The following is a 14,836-nucleotide window of genomic DNA, read 5'->3' on the forward strand; positions in this document are numbered from 1 at the left end:
TATGACCTCCTTTGAGCCAGGGCTGGAAGCAGCAGACCTGCTGAGAGCAGAGAGGACTTTCTGGAAGCTGAAATCCTCAGGGAACCCCTTTGAGATTTGCAGGAGGCCCAGTGCAGGTCCTTCTCACCAGCTGCTACAATTAACATGTCAATGTGACTGCTGGCTTTCCCACCAGAGGCACGCCTGCCCCTGGACAGAACAGCTTGCAGGATTTGGTTTTTGTGCTAAGGAGAATGTGAACCCCATGCCTGACAGACAAAGAACTGGACATCGAGGTTGACACTCTTCCCTTCCTCTGATAGCTCCTGATATATACTTTTTCATCTCAAAGAGGATGCATGCAAGTCATCCAATGGTGGAAGACCCAGGTAGGAGTTCTTCATCAGCAGAACTAAGTTTTTGTGCTCACTAAATATTACACATCACAACTCTATTCATAGCTTTTCCAGCCTCACAACAAAGTGGGCAGCATGATCATCAGCTGTGCCACCAATAGGGGCGTGGCTGGATTGACTCCTCCATGTTTCACTTTTTTCAAATAAGTGCCCTTTAAATCTTTTTTGTTTTTTTTTTTTTAAAGATTTAATTAATTTGTCTTTGGCTGCGCTGGGTCTTTGTCGCTGTGTGGGCATTTTTTCTCTATTGAGGTGAGCAGGGGCTACTCTCCAGTTGCAGTGCTTGGGCTTCTCATTGTGGTGGCTTCTCTCATTGCACAGCATGGGCTCCAGGTGCTCCGGCTTCAGTAGCTATTGCTCACGAGTTCTAGAGCGTGGACTCAATAGTTGTGGTACATGGGCTAGTTGCTCCATGGCATGTGGGATCTTCTCGGACCAGGGATCACCCCATGTCCCCTTCATTGGCAGGCAGATTCTTTACCACTGAGTCACCAAGGAAGCCCCTAAATCTTTTTTTTTTTTTTAATTCACTTATTTGGCTGTAGTGGGTCTTAGTTGTGACATGTGGGCTTCTCTCTAGCTGTGAAGCTGCATGGGCTCAAACGGGCTCAATAGTTGAGTAGCAGAGCCCCGTGGCATGTGGGATCTTAAGTTCCTGGACCACAAATCAAACCTGTGGCTCCTGTACTGCAAGGCAGTTTCTTAACCACTGGACCACCAGGGAAGTCCTAGTAAGTCACTCTTTGTCAGAGCACTCAAGCGCCTTCTCATCCTGTGGTCTCAGCTCAAACATCACTTTCTCACCGGAGCCTCTCCTGACACCCCCAATCTAAGGTGGGAAGCTTTATTATTCTCTCATGCTACCTTGTTCCTATCTGTTCTCTCTCGTCATAGTTTGTCACTGTAATTTTGTCTGTGCATCTTATCTGTTTGACATCTCTCTTTCCCACTGGATTGCCAGTTCATAAAGGCAGGGTCCATGTTTGCTGTATTTACCATATCATTCCTTGGGTCTGATATAGTGTTTTGAGGTGCTCAAAAGCTATTTTTTGAATCACAAATGAGTGTCCCAATTCATGTATCCCCCTGAATCTCTCATAACTCCCTACATGTTCCATATACTCTGCTAATGAAGTCCCACCTAGTCATGCCCCTCTGGGTGTTTCCTGCTCCCTTCTTTAGAATCACCTTGCAGCCTCCCCACTCTTACTCATTTTTAAAGGATGCAGCTATAGTCTTCTATAGTTTTGTTTCATGAGAGCAAGTTTCTTCTTTGCCAAACTGTGAGCTTTGGGAGCAGAAGCTATACATCCAGGAGTTAAAAATGGTGGGCGGGGGGGGGGGCGTGGGGGCGGCGATTGGGTGATGAGACTCACAATGCATTATAAGTGGACACTGCAAACCAGGATGTTATATGTATCAAGTTACATGCTAGAGGTTAGAGGCTTTGGGGATTGGTTGAGAGCTCAGTACAACAGTCAGGGAAGGCTTCCTGGGGAAGAAGAGTTTATATGGATTTCTGAAGCATGGGAAAGAATGGAATAGGCCTAGAAGGAGAAGAGAGAGAACATTTAATAGGAGAGGAGGCCTTAAGATGCCAATAGATGAGAGGAGTAAAGGCAGGGCCTTGCTGGACCTACTGGGAAGAAAGTTGGCATGAATGGTAGAAAGTATGGCCAGCTGGAAGGAAAAAATAGTATAGATACCTTAAAAACCAGCAGAGAAATTTAAGTTGATACAGAAGAACTTAAGCTCCACATTGTGAGGGAAATAACATGGGCCTGAGAGTCAGGATGCCTGAATTCTAGTCTTGGCCATGCCAACCTCCAGCTGGGCAATGGCCAAGTCTATTTATCTTTGTGGAATTCTGCTGGCACATCTGTAACATAGGCACAAATTATTTTCCCAATCTATTGTACAAGGTGGGGTTCAGGTGTTTTGGAAACATCTTTGCATCTACCTTAACAAGGAATCCAAGATAAGGATAAGACAACTGTATCCATAAACTTCACACAAAGACAATGGATTAAGGCCACGGGATAGGTAGAATGGAGAATTCACATCTTATTGAAGGAGAGGAAAGAATACATGAAAAACATGACGTTTTTGATTGACCTTGAAAGACAGGAAAGATTAGAAACACGTAATAATGACAACTAGGAAAGTGCTGCTCATACTAAGCTCCACCGTGAATTTTGGGGGGCATGTTTATATCACACACACTTAATAGAGTCATGTTTAATGCTGGAATGTTGTTCCTAGCTCCTGCTCTACAGAGAGTGTGGCATTTTGCAAAGAGCAATGTGTCTTCTAGGTGCCTGGCTTCTGGCCCCATTTAGGAACTGCTGCCACAGGAAACACGAGGCAATGGAGTCCAGAGGCAGAAGAATGTCCACACTTTCACCCAAAGGCCCTGGTTCCTCCCTGTGAACCCACAGGTAATATGAAGTCTATCCATCTTTCCTTCCTTAACTCTAGTCCTTTAGGCATTTGAAAACCTTAAAATGCTTTCATGCTTTTTCTGAAACTGTTGCTTTTCCTGCTTTGTTTTTACTGGCTGAACAGCCTCAGTTCTTCCAACTATTCCCACAGGACACAGTTTTGACTCCTTTCATTTCCAGTCCTTTCTTCTTTTGAAGGATAACATCAGCTGCAGATGCAGCATTTGGACGGTGCTGACCAGTGCAGAGTAGGACTCTCGCCTCCTAGGACCTGAACTCCACAGTTCTATAAACATAGCCTAATAGCACATTAGCTTGTCTGGTGGCTGTGTCACTAGCTCTCTTTGAAGGTCGACCCTAGTCTACCCACTCACACACCCTCACCTAGGTTCCTATTTAAATTCCACATGTAAATTCCAAGGTGCTGAATTCAGCCAGCTCCATCTCTGAGCATAAGAGTCATGTTACACATAGGCAGCATAGTTTCTACTAAGTATGAAACCACTACCTCACTAGCTCCTATGGACTTTTATCTATATTAGCAGCCAGCCTGGCCTAAGATTTCATTGCAGGTTCTTGCCTTGGTTCTACATTACTAGGCAAAGGGCTACCCTATTTCAGATGTGACCTAAGTTCAATATAACAATAGGTACAGGGACTTCCCTGGCAGTCCAGTGGTTAAGATGCTGCACTTCCATGCAAGGGGAGCAGGTTCGATCCCTGGTCAGGGAAATAAGATCCCACATGTCATGTGGTGGGGCCAAAAGAAAAAAACAGGTACAGCCGTTAAATATGATCATAAAACTTCCACTGACAATAAAGAGAAGTACAGTACCAGTGTTTTGAATGGTGGCACCCCACAGTTATCTATACTGGTCAGATCACATGAAGAGGTCTGTGTCTATGGCCAGGAGTGGGAAACTTAAAAGCGCCCACTGGAGCAGCTAGGATGACTAGAGATTTGGAAACTAGAGTCCAGGAAAATGGTAGAAAGAAGAAACAAAGCCTGTTTAGCTTGGGAAAAAGAATGCTAAGGCTGTATAGCCCACTGTAGGGCCTCTCCCCACCCATAACTGCTGGCTTAAGGATTTCCTCTCGGAGTCTACTTCTTCTTCTTGCTCCTTTGGCCGTGGGCTTATAATTTCATCTTTAGTGTGGCCAACCGCTTATGAGATATTTATCAGATCTCTCTATGAATCTGCCTCTCTTCCCCTCTTATCTGCTCAGCAGAGTCAAGGTTATTCCATCTTACATGGCCTATTTCCAAAGGATTGTTACCTTTACATCAAGTCCATACTGCAAAAACCCATGCTGAAGATCAGGGTAGGAAAGATCAGTTTTCTCCATTCATTTCTTAAGGAGCCACATCCTAAGACTCCAGCCCTCAGCAGAACAGATTGCTAAGCCAGCTACCATCTCCAGGAGAATTCCTTTCCTGCATTGCTTGCCTAAGATGGCTATGACGATGCAAGGTTATGGCAAGCAGAACACTAGAACTGACGTCCCCCACTGAAGACTATGGCAGACGTGAAAGCTCAACCAGGTCACTGTTTCTCTTTGAACCAGGACTTAGTCTCAGAATTCACCTTAACACATGCTCCAGGCAGCTGGGACTAATCAGCGGGCACTGGAATAAGGGGTGAACAGAACTGAGGCATGTGGCAGTCACACCACAGTTAAAAGTAAAATACTAAATGGGTAAAGTGTACAATATATGAATTATATCTCAGTGAAGCTGTCAAAAAAAGAAAAGTTAATGGTGAAAATTTGCTGGTTTCACCAAAGCAGCATTTAGTAGAGGGACTTGAAGGAAAGCAACCCCCCCCACCCCCCGCCGCCTTAGCATTATCTTGAGAAAAAACTAGGCATTTGATATTTGCTTCCATACCTGACCAAAGTTCACTAAGAACTTCCTACCGATTGCAACAAATTCAGATCCTCACATAAAGCAGCAACATCCTATTAGAAACTAGCAGGAGGCAGAATGGTGTGGCTTATAAAACAGGCTCAGAAGAGCTTGGAAGAATAGAAACCTAGACTCGATCAAAACAGAAACTAATTTCTTTTTTAAAAAATTATTTATTTGTTCTGTGCCAGGTCTTAGCTGTGGTATGGTGGATCTAGTTCCCTGCAGGGATTGAACCTGGGTCCCCTGCATTGAGAGCACAGAGTCTTAGCCACTGGACTGCTAGGGAAGTCACAAGACTAATTTCTAAGTCAGAGTTTCCCTAAGAATATTCCACAAAACACAACGGTTCTGTAAGATGTTAATAGATATAACAAGGAAAAAGTTCCATAGTTACATAAGCTTGAGAAACACTGGGTTAAACAAAGCTGGAAAGGGTTCTTTATTGCAGGGCTTCTCAGAGTCTTTAAAATGCTAGCAAACATTGTGATAGGATAGAGTGTATAGGTTCCCAAAGGAATTTGTCTATAGACTCTTTTATCCCCCCATAAAGTACCTCAAAGGACCAATATTCCTAAGAATGTACTATAGGAAATGCTGGTCTAAGCCAGGCTTGCCTGAGAGCTTCACTAATTCCTTTGTAAGGATAAAACTGGAAATTAATATGGGAACTATAAATCATTTATAGTTTATACATAATTATGTTTAAGTTAACTACATTATAAAATATATATGGTTCTCACACCACAGTTTGAGTGCAATTAATTCAATCAATCTTAGTTAAAGTACCCCTTCAGGTACTGTTCCAAATAGATAGATGGGGTGGACTCTGGTTATGACAGCCAAGAGTCTGGTGATGAAAACAGGGAAAACCAGGCCAGGAACCACAGTAGCTGGGCTCATTTGTGCCTGGGTGTAGCCTCTTGTCATACTTAATATTCTCAGGGCTAGAAAGGTCATTCAGAGAGCACTCTTTATAGCCACTGTGTGTGTGTGTGTGTGTGTTTAGTCACTCAGTAGTGTCTGACTCTTTGTGACCCCAGGGACTGCAGCCCACCATACTCCTCTGTCCATGGAATTTTCCAGGCAAGAATGCTGGAGTGGGTTGCCATTTTCTCCTCTAGGGGATCTTCCTGACCCAGGGCTGGAACCCATGTCTCCTTCATTGGCAAGAGGATTCTTTACCACTAGACCACCTGGAAAGCCCCCTTTACGGCCATTAGTCCCCTCTTACTTGTATAGACACTCACATACATTATTATCATTATAGAAACTTAAAATTCACCCTCAAGAGACACAGCCATCTGATCCTCAATTTGACATCCCTGAATAACAACAAACACTAGTATATATTTGCTTGAACTGGTTCCTAAGAATGTCAAGTGTAGAGGGATCTTCTACGGCCCCCACCTACCCATTCCTCAGGCCAGACCCTCTGGACCTTCTTCCTAGACAACTTCCCCACTCCAGAGTCCCTCCCTAAAGCCAGGAGCTCACTCTGCTGCTCCAGGGTGAGGCCTCTGGGTCATGTGCTAGTTTCTGAACTGCAAAACCAAGCCAGATCCAGAGCTGCTCCCAGCTCTGCCTCCTTCCTTCCTTCCTTTCTCCCGCCCAGACGGCCAGATTCCCACCAGAGTCTCCTTAGGAAACAATGACTTGAGAGTCTGCTGAGCCACGCCTCTTGCTTCCTTCAACCAGCACCTCTGGGTATTAGCCCTAAGCCTGATTCTCTGTTTCCTGCCTCCTCTGGGGCTTCCTGCACCAGTTCTTCTGGGTTCTGCTGGAAGACAGGAAGCAGCTAAGCCAAGATGCTGAGTCTCAGGACTTCCCTGGTGGTCCAGTGGCTGAGACTCTGTGCTCCCAATGCAGGGATCCCGGGTTCTACCCTTAGTCAGGGATCTAGATCCCACATACCACAACAAAGAGTTCCCACGCCATAACTAAAGATCCCATGTGCTGCATCTAAAGACCCAGCACAGCCTAAAAAAATAAATATTTTAAAAAAGAAGAAGCAGCTGAGTCTCCCATGTCCCCTTTCCAGACAAAAGGCTCCATCTGGCCTCTCAAAGAGGGTGGAGGGTCCCTGAAGCTGATCATGTTCAAGTGAGGCTCTGCTCACTCTGAGCCATAGTCAGTTGACGGCAGCAGGCAGCTGGGGGTTGGAAATGACTCAGCTTGTCTCCCAGCCACCATGGAGCCAGGTAACCTCCTGGTACCACATGCCCATCTGCAGAGGCTACACTAGGGTGTTTTGAGAAGCCAGCTCACCCTGGACCGATCTGAACCCAGAAGCCTGCTACCCTGCCTGGAAGACAGCAACCTGGGCGCTGCTCCTACACCAGGCACAGCTTTCCAGGCTGGTCTCAGAGAAGGAAGGTTATGACAGCCAAGGAACATCTATATATATGTTCCTTTCCATTTTGACTCTTGCAAGTGAAGCAATAACTCATACAACTATTCTAGAAGAAATCAGTGAACCAATCAGTCAGAAAACCAGAGGTTTGACCAGAATGATGGTAGAAGGCAAGGCAAGGCCAGAAACTGCAACATCAAACACTCTCACAACCAACAGAGAATTTTATTTTTCCTTTATCAAAGTGCTGCTGGGAAGAAAAAAATCTACCATGGCTCCTCACTGCCACCATTTCACTTGGATCTATCAAAGCAGGTTACAGAGGGAAAGCATTCACTGGCAGATGAGTGCATTTCTCCATATCCTTTTGAGGCTGTGGGGCCAGTGTCACTCTGCTCTTCAGTTTTTCAGGACTCCTGGGTCCCCCCATCACCCCAAGATTGCAGCTTCAGCAGCAAAGCAGAGGGAAAAACAAAGCAGTCTTCCCCCATACAAGCAGTTCCTGGAGCCAAGAGGTACACAGACCCTTCAAATTTCCCTGGGTGGTGATGGTACCTTTTTGCCATCCAGATATCCATGCCAGAAACTTGGGAGTCATCCTTGACTCGCCACCTCTCCACGCTACCTGCAAATAGGTACTGTATCTGTATATATGTTCCTTCCTCTCCTGCTTTAGTGCAGGCATTAATCATTTCTTGCCTAGATTATTATTGTGTGTGTTAGTCACTCAGTTGTATCTGACTCTTTGCAACCCCATGGACTGCAGCCCACCAGGCTCCTCTGTCCATGGAATTATCCAGGTAAGAATACTGGAGTGGGTAGCCATTCCCTTCTCCAGGGGATCCTCCCAATCCAGGGATTGAACCTTGATCTCCTGCATTGCAGGTAGATTCTTTACTGTCTGAGCCACCAGGGAAGCCCAGATTATTGTACCCACCTTCATATTAGTTTCCCAACCTCCAATATCACCTTTTCCAGTCTCTCAACCACTGCTGGAGTGACAGTCCTAAATTCAAATTTGGTCATGTTATTTCCTTAACTATAAGCCTTCAATTATTCAAATGCATCCTTTTGATCCTTCCTTTATGCTCTTTACCTGGAACTCTTTTCCTTACCTCCTCATATTGACAAATATGCCAATATTGACAAGTTTCTTGTCCTCTTCTAAGAGCCCATTCAGCAATGTCTCCTCTGTGAAGCCTTCTCTGACCACTAGATGAGAGGCCTTGGTGGACCTGGTTCTTACTTCTTACAGGGCTCATTACCCCGAGTGCCTCGATCTGTCTTGACTGTGTATATCCATCTCTGGAGCAAAAGGGTGTGCTACTGAGCCCAGCACAACATTTAGCAGAAAGCAGGTTGTTAGTGTTTGTTGCGGAGAAGGCAATGGCAACCCACACCAGTACTCTTGCCTGGAAAATCCCATGGATGGAGGAGCCTGGTAGGCTGCAGTCCATGGGGTCGCTAAGAGTGGGACACGACTGAGCGTCTTCACTTTCACTTTTCATTTTCATGCATTGGAGAAGGAAATGGCAACCCACTCCAGTGTTCTTGCCTGGAGAATCCCAGGGATAGGGGAGCCTTGTGGGCTTCCGTCTATGGGGTTGCACCGAGTCAGACACGACTGAAGCGACTTAGCAGCAGCAGCAGCAGTGTTTGTTGACTGAGGAGATGAGCAATAAGGGAGGAGCTGGAGGTCTGAGCAAACCTGATCCTCACTTAGCAATATAGGAAGAGAGAGAAGGGGGTGCCTCTTTCAGAGACTGAGAAATGTACTGGGTCATGAGCTACATGGACCACTAGGAGAATCCACCCTTAAAGTGAAGAGTCATCTTCCTATGGATATAAGGAGGTGACCTAAGGTGCTCCAACCACAGAATATATGTATGTCGATTTTCCATAGTGGCTTCTTGCTAGCTTTACAATGTTCCCTCTGCCACTTTCAGGAGCTGCTGTGGCCCACCCATTAAATTAATGTCCTGACTATCCCCACCCCTGAGTGCCAGGAGTCAGGAGGAGTTTGAAACTCTTTTCCAATTTCATGTGGTCAAAGGGTCAGAACCTCAGCATTCCCCCTGGGAGCTATCCCTCTTTCCCAGGAATGCCCTCCATTGATCTCCACCCTTTCCTAACAAGTATCTAAAACCTTCCTGTAGCCATTTGAGCCCAGTCTTCTCCTGGCCACCCCCTAGAGAGATCTCAGTTGTCTTTATCTGTAAAGTACCTGGAACTGAGCATATGCTCATGAACTAAACAAATGTGTTCATGGATAACCTGGGTTTCAGTGAGGCTAGACTAATATTTCTCTCAAGTGCACAGAGACTCCACCTGGTGCCATATGCCACCCCCCCCCCTTTTTTTTTTTGCACTAAATCTCTTCCTTTCCAATTACAGTCAAAGAGAAGACATATAAGCTGTGAGGCTGTACCAACCAGCCCAGCAAACAGACAATACGGCCAGAGAGCCTATCCCTGCTGCTGATACAAACAATAGCCAAAATTCAACCCACCTGCTCAACAGTGAACTGTGGACAGCTGGGAGCCTCTCTAGATCACTGCAGCGTGTGGCTTGGCCACAGAACTGACATACAGGGTGTGCCTGTCCCTGTCAGTTTCTTGGGGAAAATCTGTGCTCAGAAACACTCAGGAGTGTCTAGGAGCTAGACATAGCAGGAGAGGAACCCAGGGACTAGGTCTCCAAGAGGAGCTCTCATTCCTTTGATAAAGAGACAGAAAGAGAGCTTGCAGAGCTCTCAGGGCTGGGCCCAGGCCTGGTTCAGCTGCAGAGACCCAGCCACGCCAATTAAACAACTGGTGTGATGAGGAAAGGAGGGAGGGGACTCCCTTCAGGCAAATTCCCACCCGGGACAGGAGGCTCCTGCAGCTGTGGCAACAGCAGCACCAACAACAGAACAGGGACCTCTTCCTCTTCCTCCCACAGAGAACTAGTGCTTAAATTAGCACCTTGGAAACACCCAGATCTGCGGGCTGTGCTTTTTCTCCCAGCTCCTGCCACTCCCCTAGGTCTCCTATTCAAGTGAAATTTTCTCTTTCAAGTAAACTAAAAAAGATGTTTTCCATCTAGAGTTCATCTTTCCAAGTAAGGAATGGCCCCTGGATTCTTCCAGCCACTCTAGGATGGGATAGGGTTATTTGTTGATCAACCCTATGTGACAGGCTACTATCAGTAAGTACAGCTTGGTCCTGAAGGGGCAATGATACTGACACCAGTATTACCCTGTTTCCCTCAGGATTTAAGGAGACAGCCCCCACTCTGCCTTCAGAGGGCCTCACCCTGACGGGGGTGAGCATGAACAGTAACTTCTGTGGAACTGTGAACTCCAGAAGTCAGGGCTATATCTGTATTGCTAACCACTGTGTCCCTAGTACCTAGCGCAGTACCTGGACTAGAGCTGGTGCTCACCAAGTATTTGGTGAATAAATTTGCTGGAACAATGACATCAGAACACTATAATATTCTTTGGAAGAACAAGGAAGTATTATTCAAAGAAATAGTTTGTCTTCACTTCACAAATAGGAAAACTGAGTCCAGAGAAGACAGATTTCCTAGAGGTCTCAATAAATAATGGCAAAAAATGAACTAGGTCACAGCTGAGTCTTAGATCCTGGTTTTCATGGTCTACCCAAATACCCCTAAAGAGCTACTCTGCTCTGCTCTTCTGCAGTATGCCACCTTGATTCCTTACGCCCTGAAATGAAGACTCTTGGGGAAACTTCACACAAGATTCTATTGGTCTCAATAGCACAAAGAGCACTTAAGGAGTTCTGTGAGTGTGTGCATGCGTGCTAAGTCGCTTCAGTTGTGTCTGACTCTTTGCAACCCCATGGACTGTAGCCCATCAGGCTCCTCTGTTCATGGAGGTTCTCCAGGCAAGAACACTGAAGTGGGTTGCCATGCCCTTCTCCAGGGATCAAACCCACGTCTCATGTCTTCTGGATTGGCAGACAGGTTCTATACCGCTAGTGCCACCTGGGAAGCTCAAGGAGTTCTAGGAATCCTCAACTTTGACATGGGAACAGAGATGGGGAGGTAGAGACATGCAGGGCAATGGCTATGACCCCTAAATGAGGGATGACTATATTGCTGTTTCCATAAGATTCAGCCTCAACAAAGTATCCTCTTGCGGAGAAGTGCTCCTTTAGCCTTAAAGAAGAGAGTCTGAAGTCAGTCAGAGCTTTTCTGATAACTGCCTCCTTGCCAGAAGCACTCCTACTCTGGAGCCACAAAGACCAGAAGTAGTTCAGAAGTCTTTTGAGGCCACTACTCACTCAAACAAACCATCGTTGATAACTTCATTCAATAACAGAGGCACCAGGGACAACTGGGGAGCCTGGTGACCCCTTCCTTCTCCCCACTCCCTGGAAAACAGCTATTGCCTCCCATCTTAGGAATCCCAGATAGGAGGCAAGAACCAATTCATTGCTCTCTTCTGATGCCTTAGATCTCTTCCTCTGCTCCTTCATCTGCCCTCCTTTTGATTTTTGCTTAGATAAAAACTGGAAGGGCGGTCTAGCTTGACAAGTTAGATTGGCTGGAAGGATAATCCAGAAAGGAACATTCTCTTAGCCCAGCCTGAAGTTCTTCAGGTTTATGGGACAGACTTCTTACCAGGATTTTCTAGCCCTCAAACAATCCAATAATGGCATCAGGCTAGGGAAAAAGTCCATCAGCATCTCTTTCCCCTGTTTAATATTGTACACTTCTGTAGAACTTCTCTGTTTGGGCTCCTAGAACTAAGTCATCAGGAAAGGAGGAAAAAACGACACATCTCCTGCCAGGTGGCCTCTAATGATTCCCTCTACCATCTCCAAAAGGTGTGGCTTAGAGTAGGTCATGGGTCCCTGTCAAGGTCTGTCTTGGCTGCTGTAATGGACACATTACTTGCTCAGAAAGCCACAAAGCACATCTGTCAGCCAGGGCCGGGGTGGGAGGGGGGGGGGTGGGGGGGTGGGAAAGGCAGAATCTGTTCCTCGCCTTCACTTAACACAGAGGGGAGAGGGTTAGGAACCCCAGAGCTTCAAGACTTGGAGAGCTCTGTTCAGCTCCAGCTGAGCTCAGAGAATACCGCACCCACACCTTCAGATTCTCGGCCTGGCTTGCCTCCTTCCAGCTCCCACCCGGACTCCAAGTGGGAAAGAAGGAAAAGCAAAGCGAACAGAGCCGAGGCACTCCCCTCCTTCTCCCTCTCCCTAAACCAGTGGGAGAGACGCCGCCTCTAGGCCTCAGCGTGTCTCCCCAGGCAAATGTACAAGCCAGACAGGTATACACGGGGAGCCGACGCCAGTGGGAATGGTCTCTCCCAGGCCAGCCTCCGTGCACGGCCCTCCCCCTTCCATCCCCTCCGCGCCGGCAGCGATGACATCATTCTTCCCTGACTCCCGGACCCGCGGGCAGGATCGGAGCCCAGCAAGGACTCCCAGCACGTAGGCCTAGGATGCTTCGGGCTCTTCCGAACCGGTGGGCACAGGCGGCTCCTGTGCGGCCCCGCCCCCTCTCCCGCCGGTTCCGAGCTCTTTCATCTGAGCCCTGGATTCTCCATCTCGCCGCCGTGCTCTCTTCTTCCCGGCTCCTGCATCCCCAGCCTAGATTGCGTGCACTCTCGTCCGGAGAAGAACCGAATTCCCGGGGCCTGCATGGACACCGTCCCCCTACCGGTCCTCGGCCCGGGCCCCGCGTTCCCACCCATTGCCAGTGAACTGTCGGGCAGGCCCCTCCTCCTCTACAAACCTATTCGCGTCCCTCAGGCTGACTGCTCCTGGCCCCCTCCCCCGCTCTGAGCATCACAGGCCTCTAGGTCTAAACGCCTCCCTACCTCCCATCCTCGGCCCCTGAGCCTGCCTCCGGCGGTGCCCCGTGACAGTTCCCTTCCTTTCCCCGCTATGGGCCTCCACTAACGTTGTGCACCACTGTGCCCCTGCTCGGTTCCATCCGACGGCGCTCCGCGTAGCTCCCTCGGCCTGCCTCCGCTGACAGTGCTCTCCGCCCTTACAGGCCCCTTTGCTGTCATCCCACACGTTCTCCCACGGTTTTCTCGTCCTACAAGTCCCCCTCCCCCAGCGATGCGTTTTCTTGGCTCTCTACCCCATCCGAGGAGTCCGCACAGTCCCCAAGGCTTGACTCCCTCCCTCCCCCTCCGGCAGCGCCCCCTCCCGGCCCTGGCCAGCCCGCCGCCCTCCCCCTCACCAGCGGCTGCATCTCCGAGTGCGCGGTGGGCACCTGGAACCGGTCGATCTCCTCCATCATGGTGCCGGCGGGCGAGCGGGCCGGGGGCCGGGCGCGGCCGGGGACGCCGACGGGGACCGCGCGGGGCGGCGGCCCCAGGTGCCGGGTAGGTGGTGCAGACTAGGCCTCCCCGGACCAGTCGGGCAGATGGAGGGTTAGGCGCAGGGCAGGAGATCTGCAGGCGGGCTGAGGCCGGCGTGGCTCGGTCGGCTTGCCTAACGCTACAGCGTCAGTGGCCGGGCAAAGCCGCAGGTCTTGCCTCGCCTCCTCCTCCGCCGCCGCCTCCTGTCAGCAGCTCAGCCACTGCGGTGACTCGGCAACTCCACTTCCGGGTCCGGGACACCGCCTGAATCCTGCATTATTCATGAGGAGGCGGTGTCTGGAGACCGAGCTCCTCCCGCATGCAGGAGTTCTAGTGGCGCGGCCGCCGGTCGTCTTGCCTGACGGGGCGGGGCCTAGTGGAGCCGGTGGTTCCCCGAGCGCCCAGCCCCGCCTTCCCCTCGAGCCGGGAGGGGGCATCAGAGGCGCCTGCGCCTTGGCTGCTGGTTAGTTGCTGGGTAACCGCGTCGAGGGAGGAGACGATTCCCTTCTGCAAGGGCGCGGAGGACCCACAACGTCGGCTGTCCCCAAAGAACCCCTGAGACTGGGAACTGAAGTGAAAGAGAATCTGGATTTTCTGTGCATTATTGAGGGGACGGACAAACTTCTTGTCCTCAGGCAGAGGAGCGTTTTGTAGGTGCTCCAAGTGTTGAGATGCTTCCCGCTTCTTCAAAGATGCCCCACAAACAACAGCCTCCTCGTAAGCAGGTAACACACCTCAACCTGCTCTGTCTTGATGACCTCTGACCTTCGCTGCCAGTGACCACCGATCATACCTCTGCTACTGACGCTTCATCTTCCTTTCCCTGTTGACTTTCTCCCTGACTCCTGGCCTGTGTTCCCAGTGACCTCTGACCCGGTCCTGCTCTCTCCCTCTAATCCTAGCCTCCTCTCCCACACTGCCCCGAACTGCTGTTTCCTACCACTCTTTCACTTGTCCTCCTTTCACCATTCCATTCCCTCACTCCATGACCCATCCTGATCAGCCCATCCTCCTTAAGCCCCCACCCTCTCTCTTACCAATATGTTCATTGTCCTCACAGTCTTGTCCCAAAGAATTTGTTTTTCCCGTCCTTTGCTGAGTGCCCAGTGCTGGGCTAGGTGGAGACACGGCCTTTGGGAGCTCACTGAACTGCAGGAGACCTGTACAGGAGACACAGATTATATGGGGTGGTATGCTTGAGGTCTTCTGTGTTGGGAGACTTGTGAGGAGAGAGCACTCAGACAAAGAGGAAAGAAGCTCTTTTCCCATCTCCTTTCACACACTGCACACTCCAAACTGGCCCATCCAGACTGCCCTTGTTGCCACCTGGACAGATGTCATCTCTTATCACAGGAAACCTAAGAGTCACCCTTCTTAACTCACCCAGCTCACCCTGGGTGGAGAAGTAAGGCCCAG

At 49.1% G+C, this 14,836-nt stretch overlaps 2 protein-coding genes across 6 annotated transcripts in view; one reads left to right on the forward strand and one right to left on the reverse strand.

Moving 5' to 3' along the window:
• Nucleotides 1-13,657, reverse strand: part of FAM219A (family with sequence similarity 219 member A) — a 61,455-nt gene extending 47,798 nt beyond the window's left edge. For 2 of the 4 annotated variants that reach the window (XM_025281920.3, XM_025281918.3), the window contains exon 1: nt 13,300-13,652. In XM_025281920.3, coding sequence (XP_025137705.1) covers nt 13,300-13,359 — 60 coding nt within the window. In that variant the 5' untranslated portion in view covers nt 13,360-13,652. Of the gene's footprint in view, nt 1-13,299 lie in introns of all 4 variants that reach the window. The other 2 variants (XM_025281919.3, XM_025281921.3) reach the window with 2 other exon arrangements.
• A 203-nt stretch (nt 13,658-13,860) lies between these two features.
• DNAI1 (dynein axonemal intermediate chain 1) overlaps nt 13,861-14,836 on the forward strand; it is a 70,196-nt gene continuing 69,220 nt past the window's right edge. For both annotated transcript variants that reach the window (XM_006060455.3, XM_044940203.1), the window contains exon 1: nt 13,861-14,145. In XM_006060455.3, coding sequence (XP_006060517.2) covers nt 14,092-14,145 — 54 coding nt within the window. In that variant the 5' untranslated portion in view covers nt 13,861-14,091. The remainder of the gene's footprint in view (nt 14,146-14,836) is intronic.

This window comes from Bubalus bubalis, chromosome 3 (assembly GCF_019923935.1).
Source record: "Bubalus bubalis isolate 160015118507 breed Murrah chromosome 3, NDDB_SH_1, whole genome shotgun sequence".
NCBI classification, from domain to species: domain Eukaryota; kingdom Metazoa; phylum Chordata; class Mammalia; order Artiodactyla; family Bovidae; genus Bubalus; species Bubalus bubalis.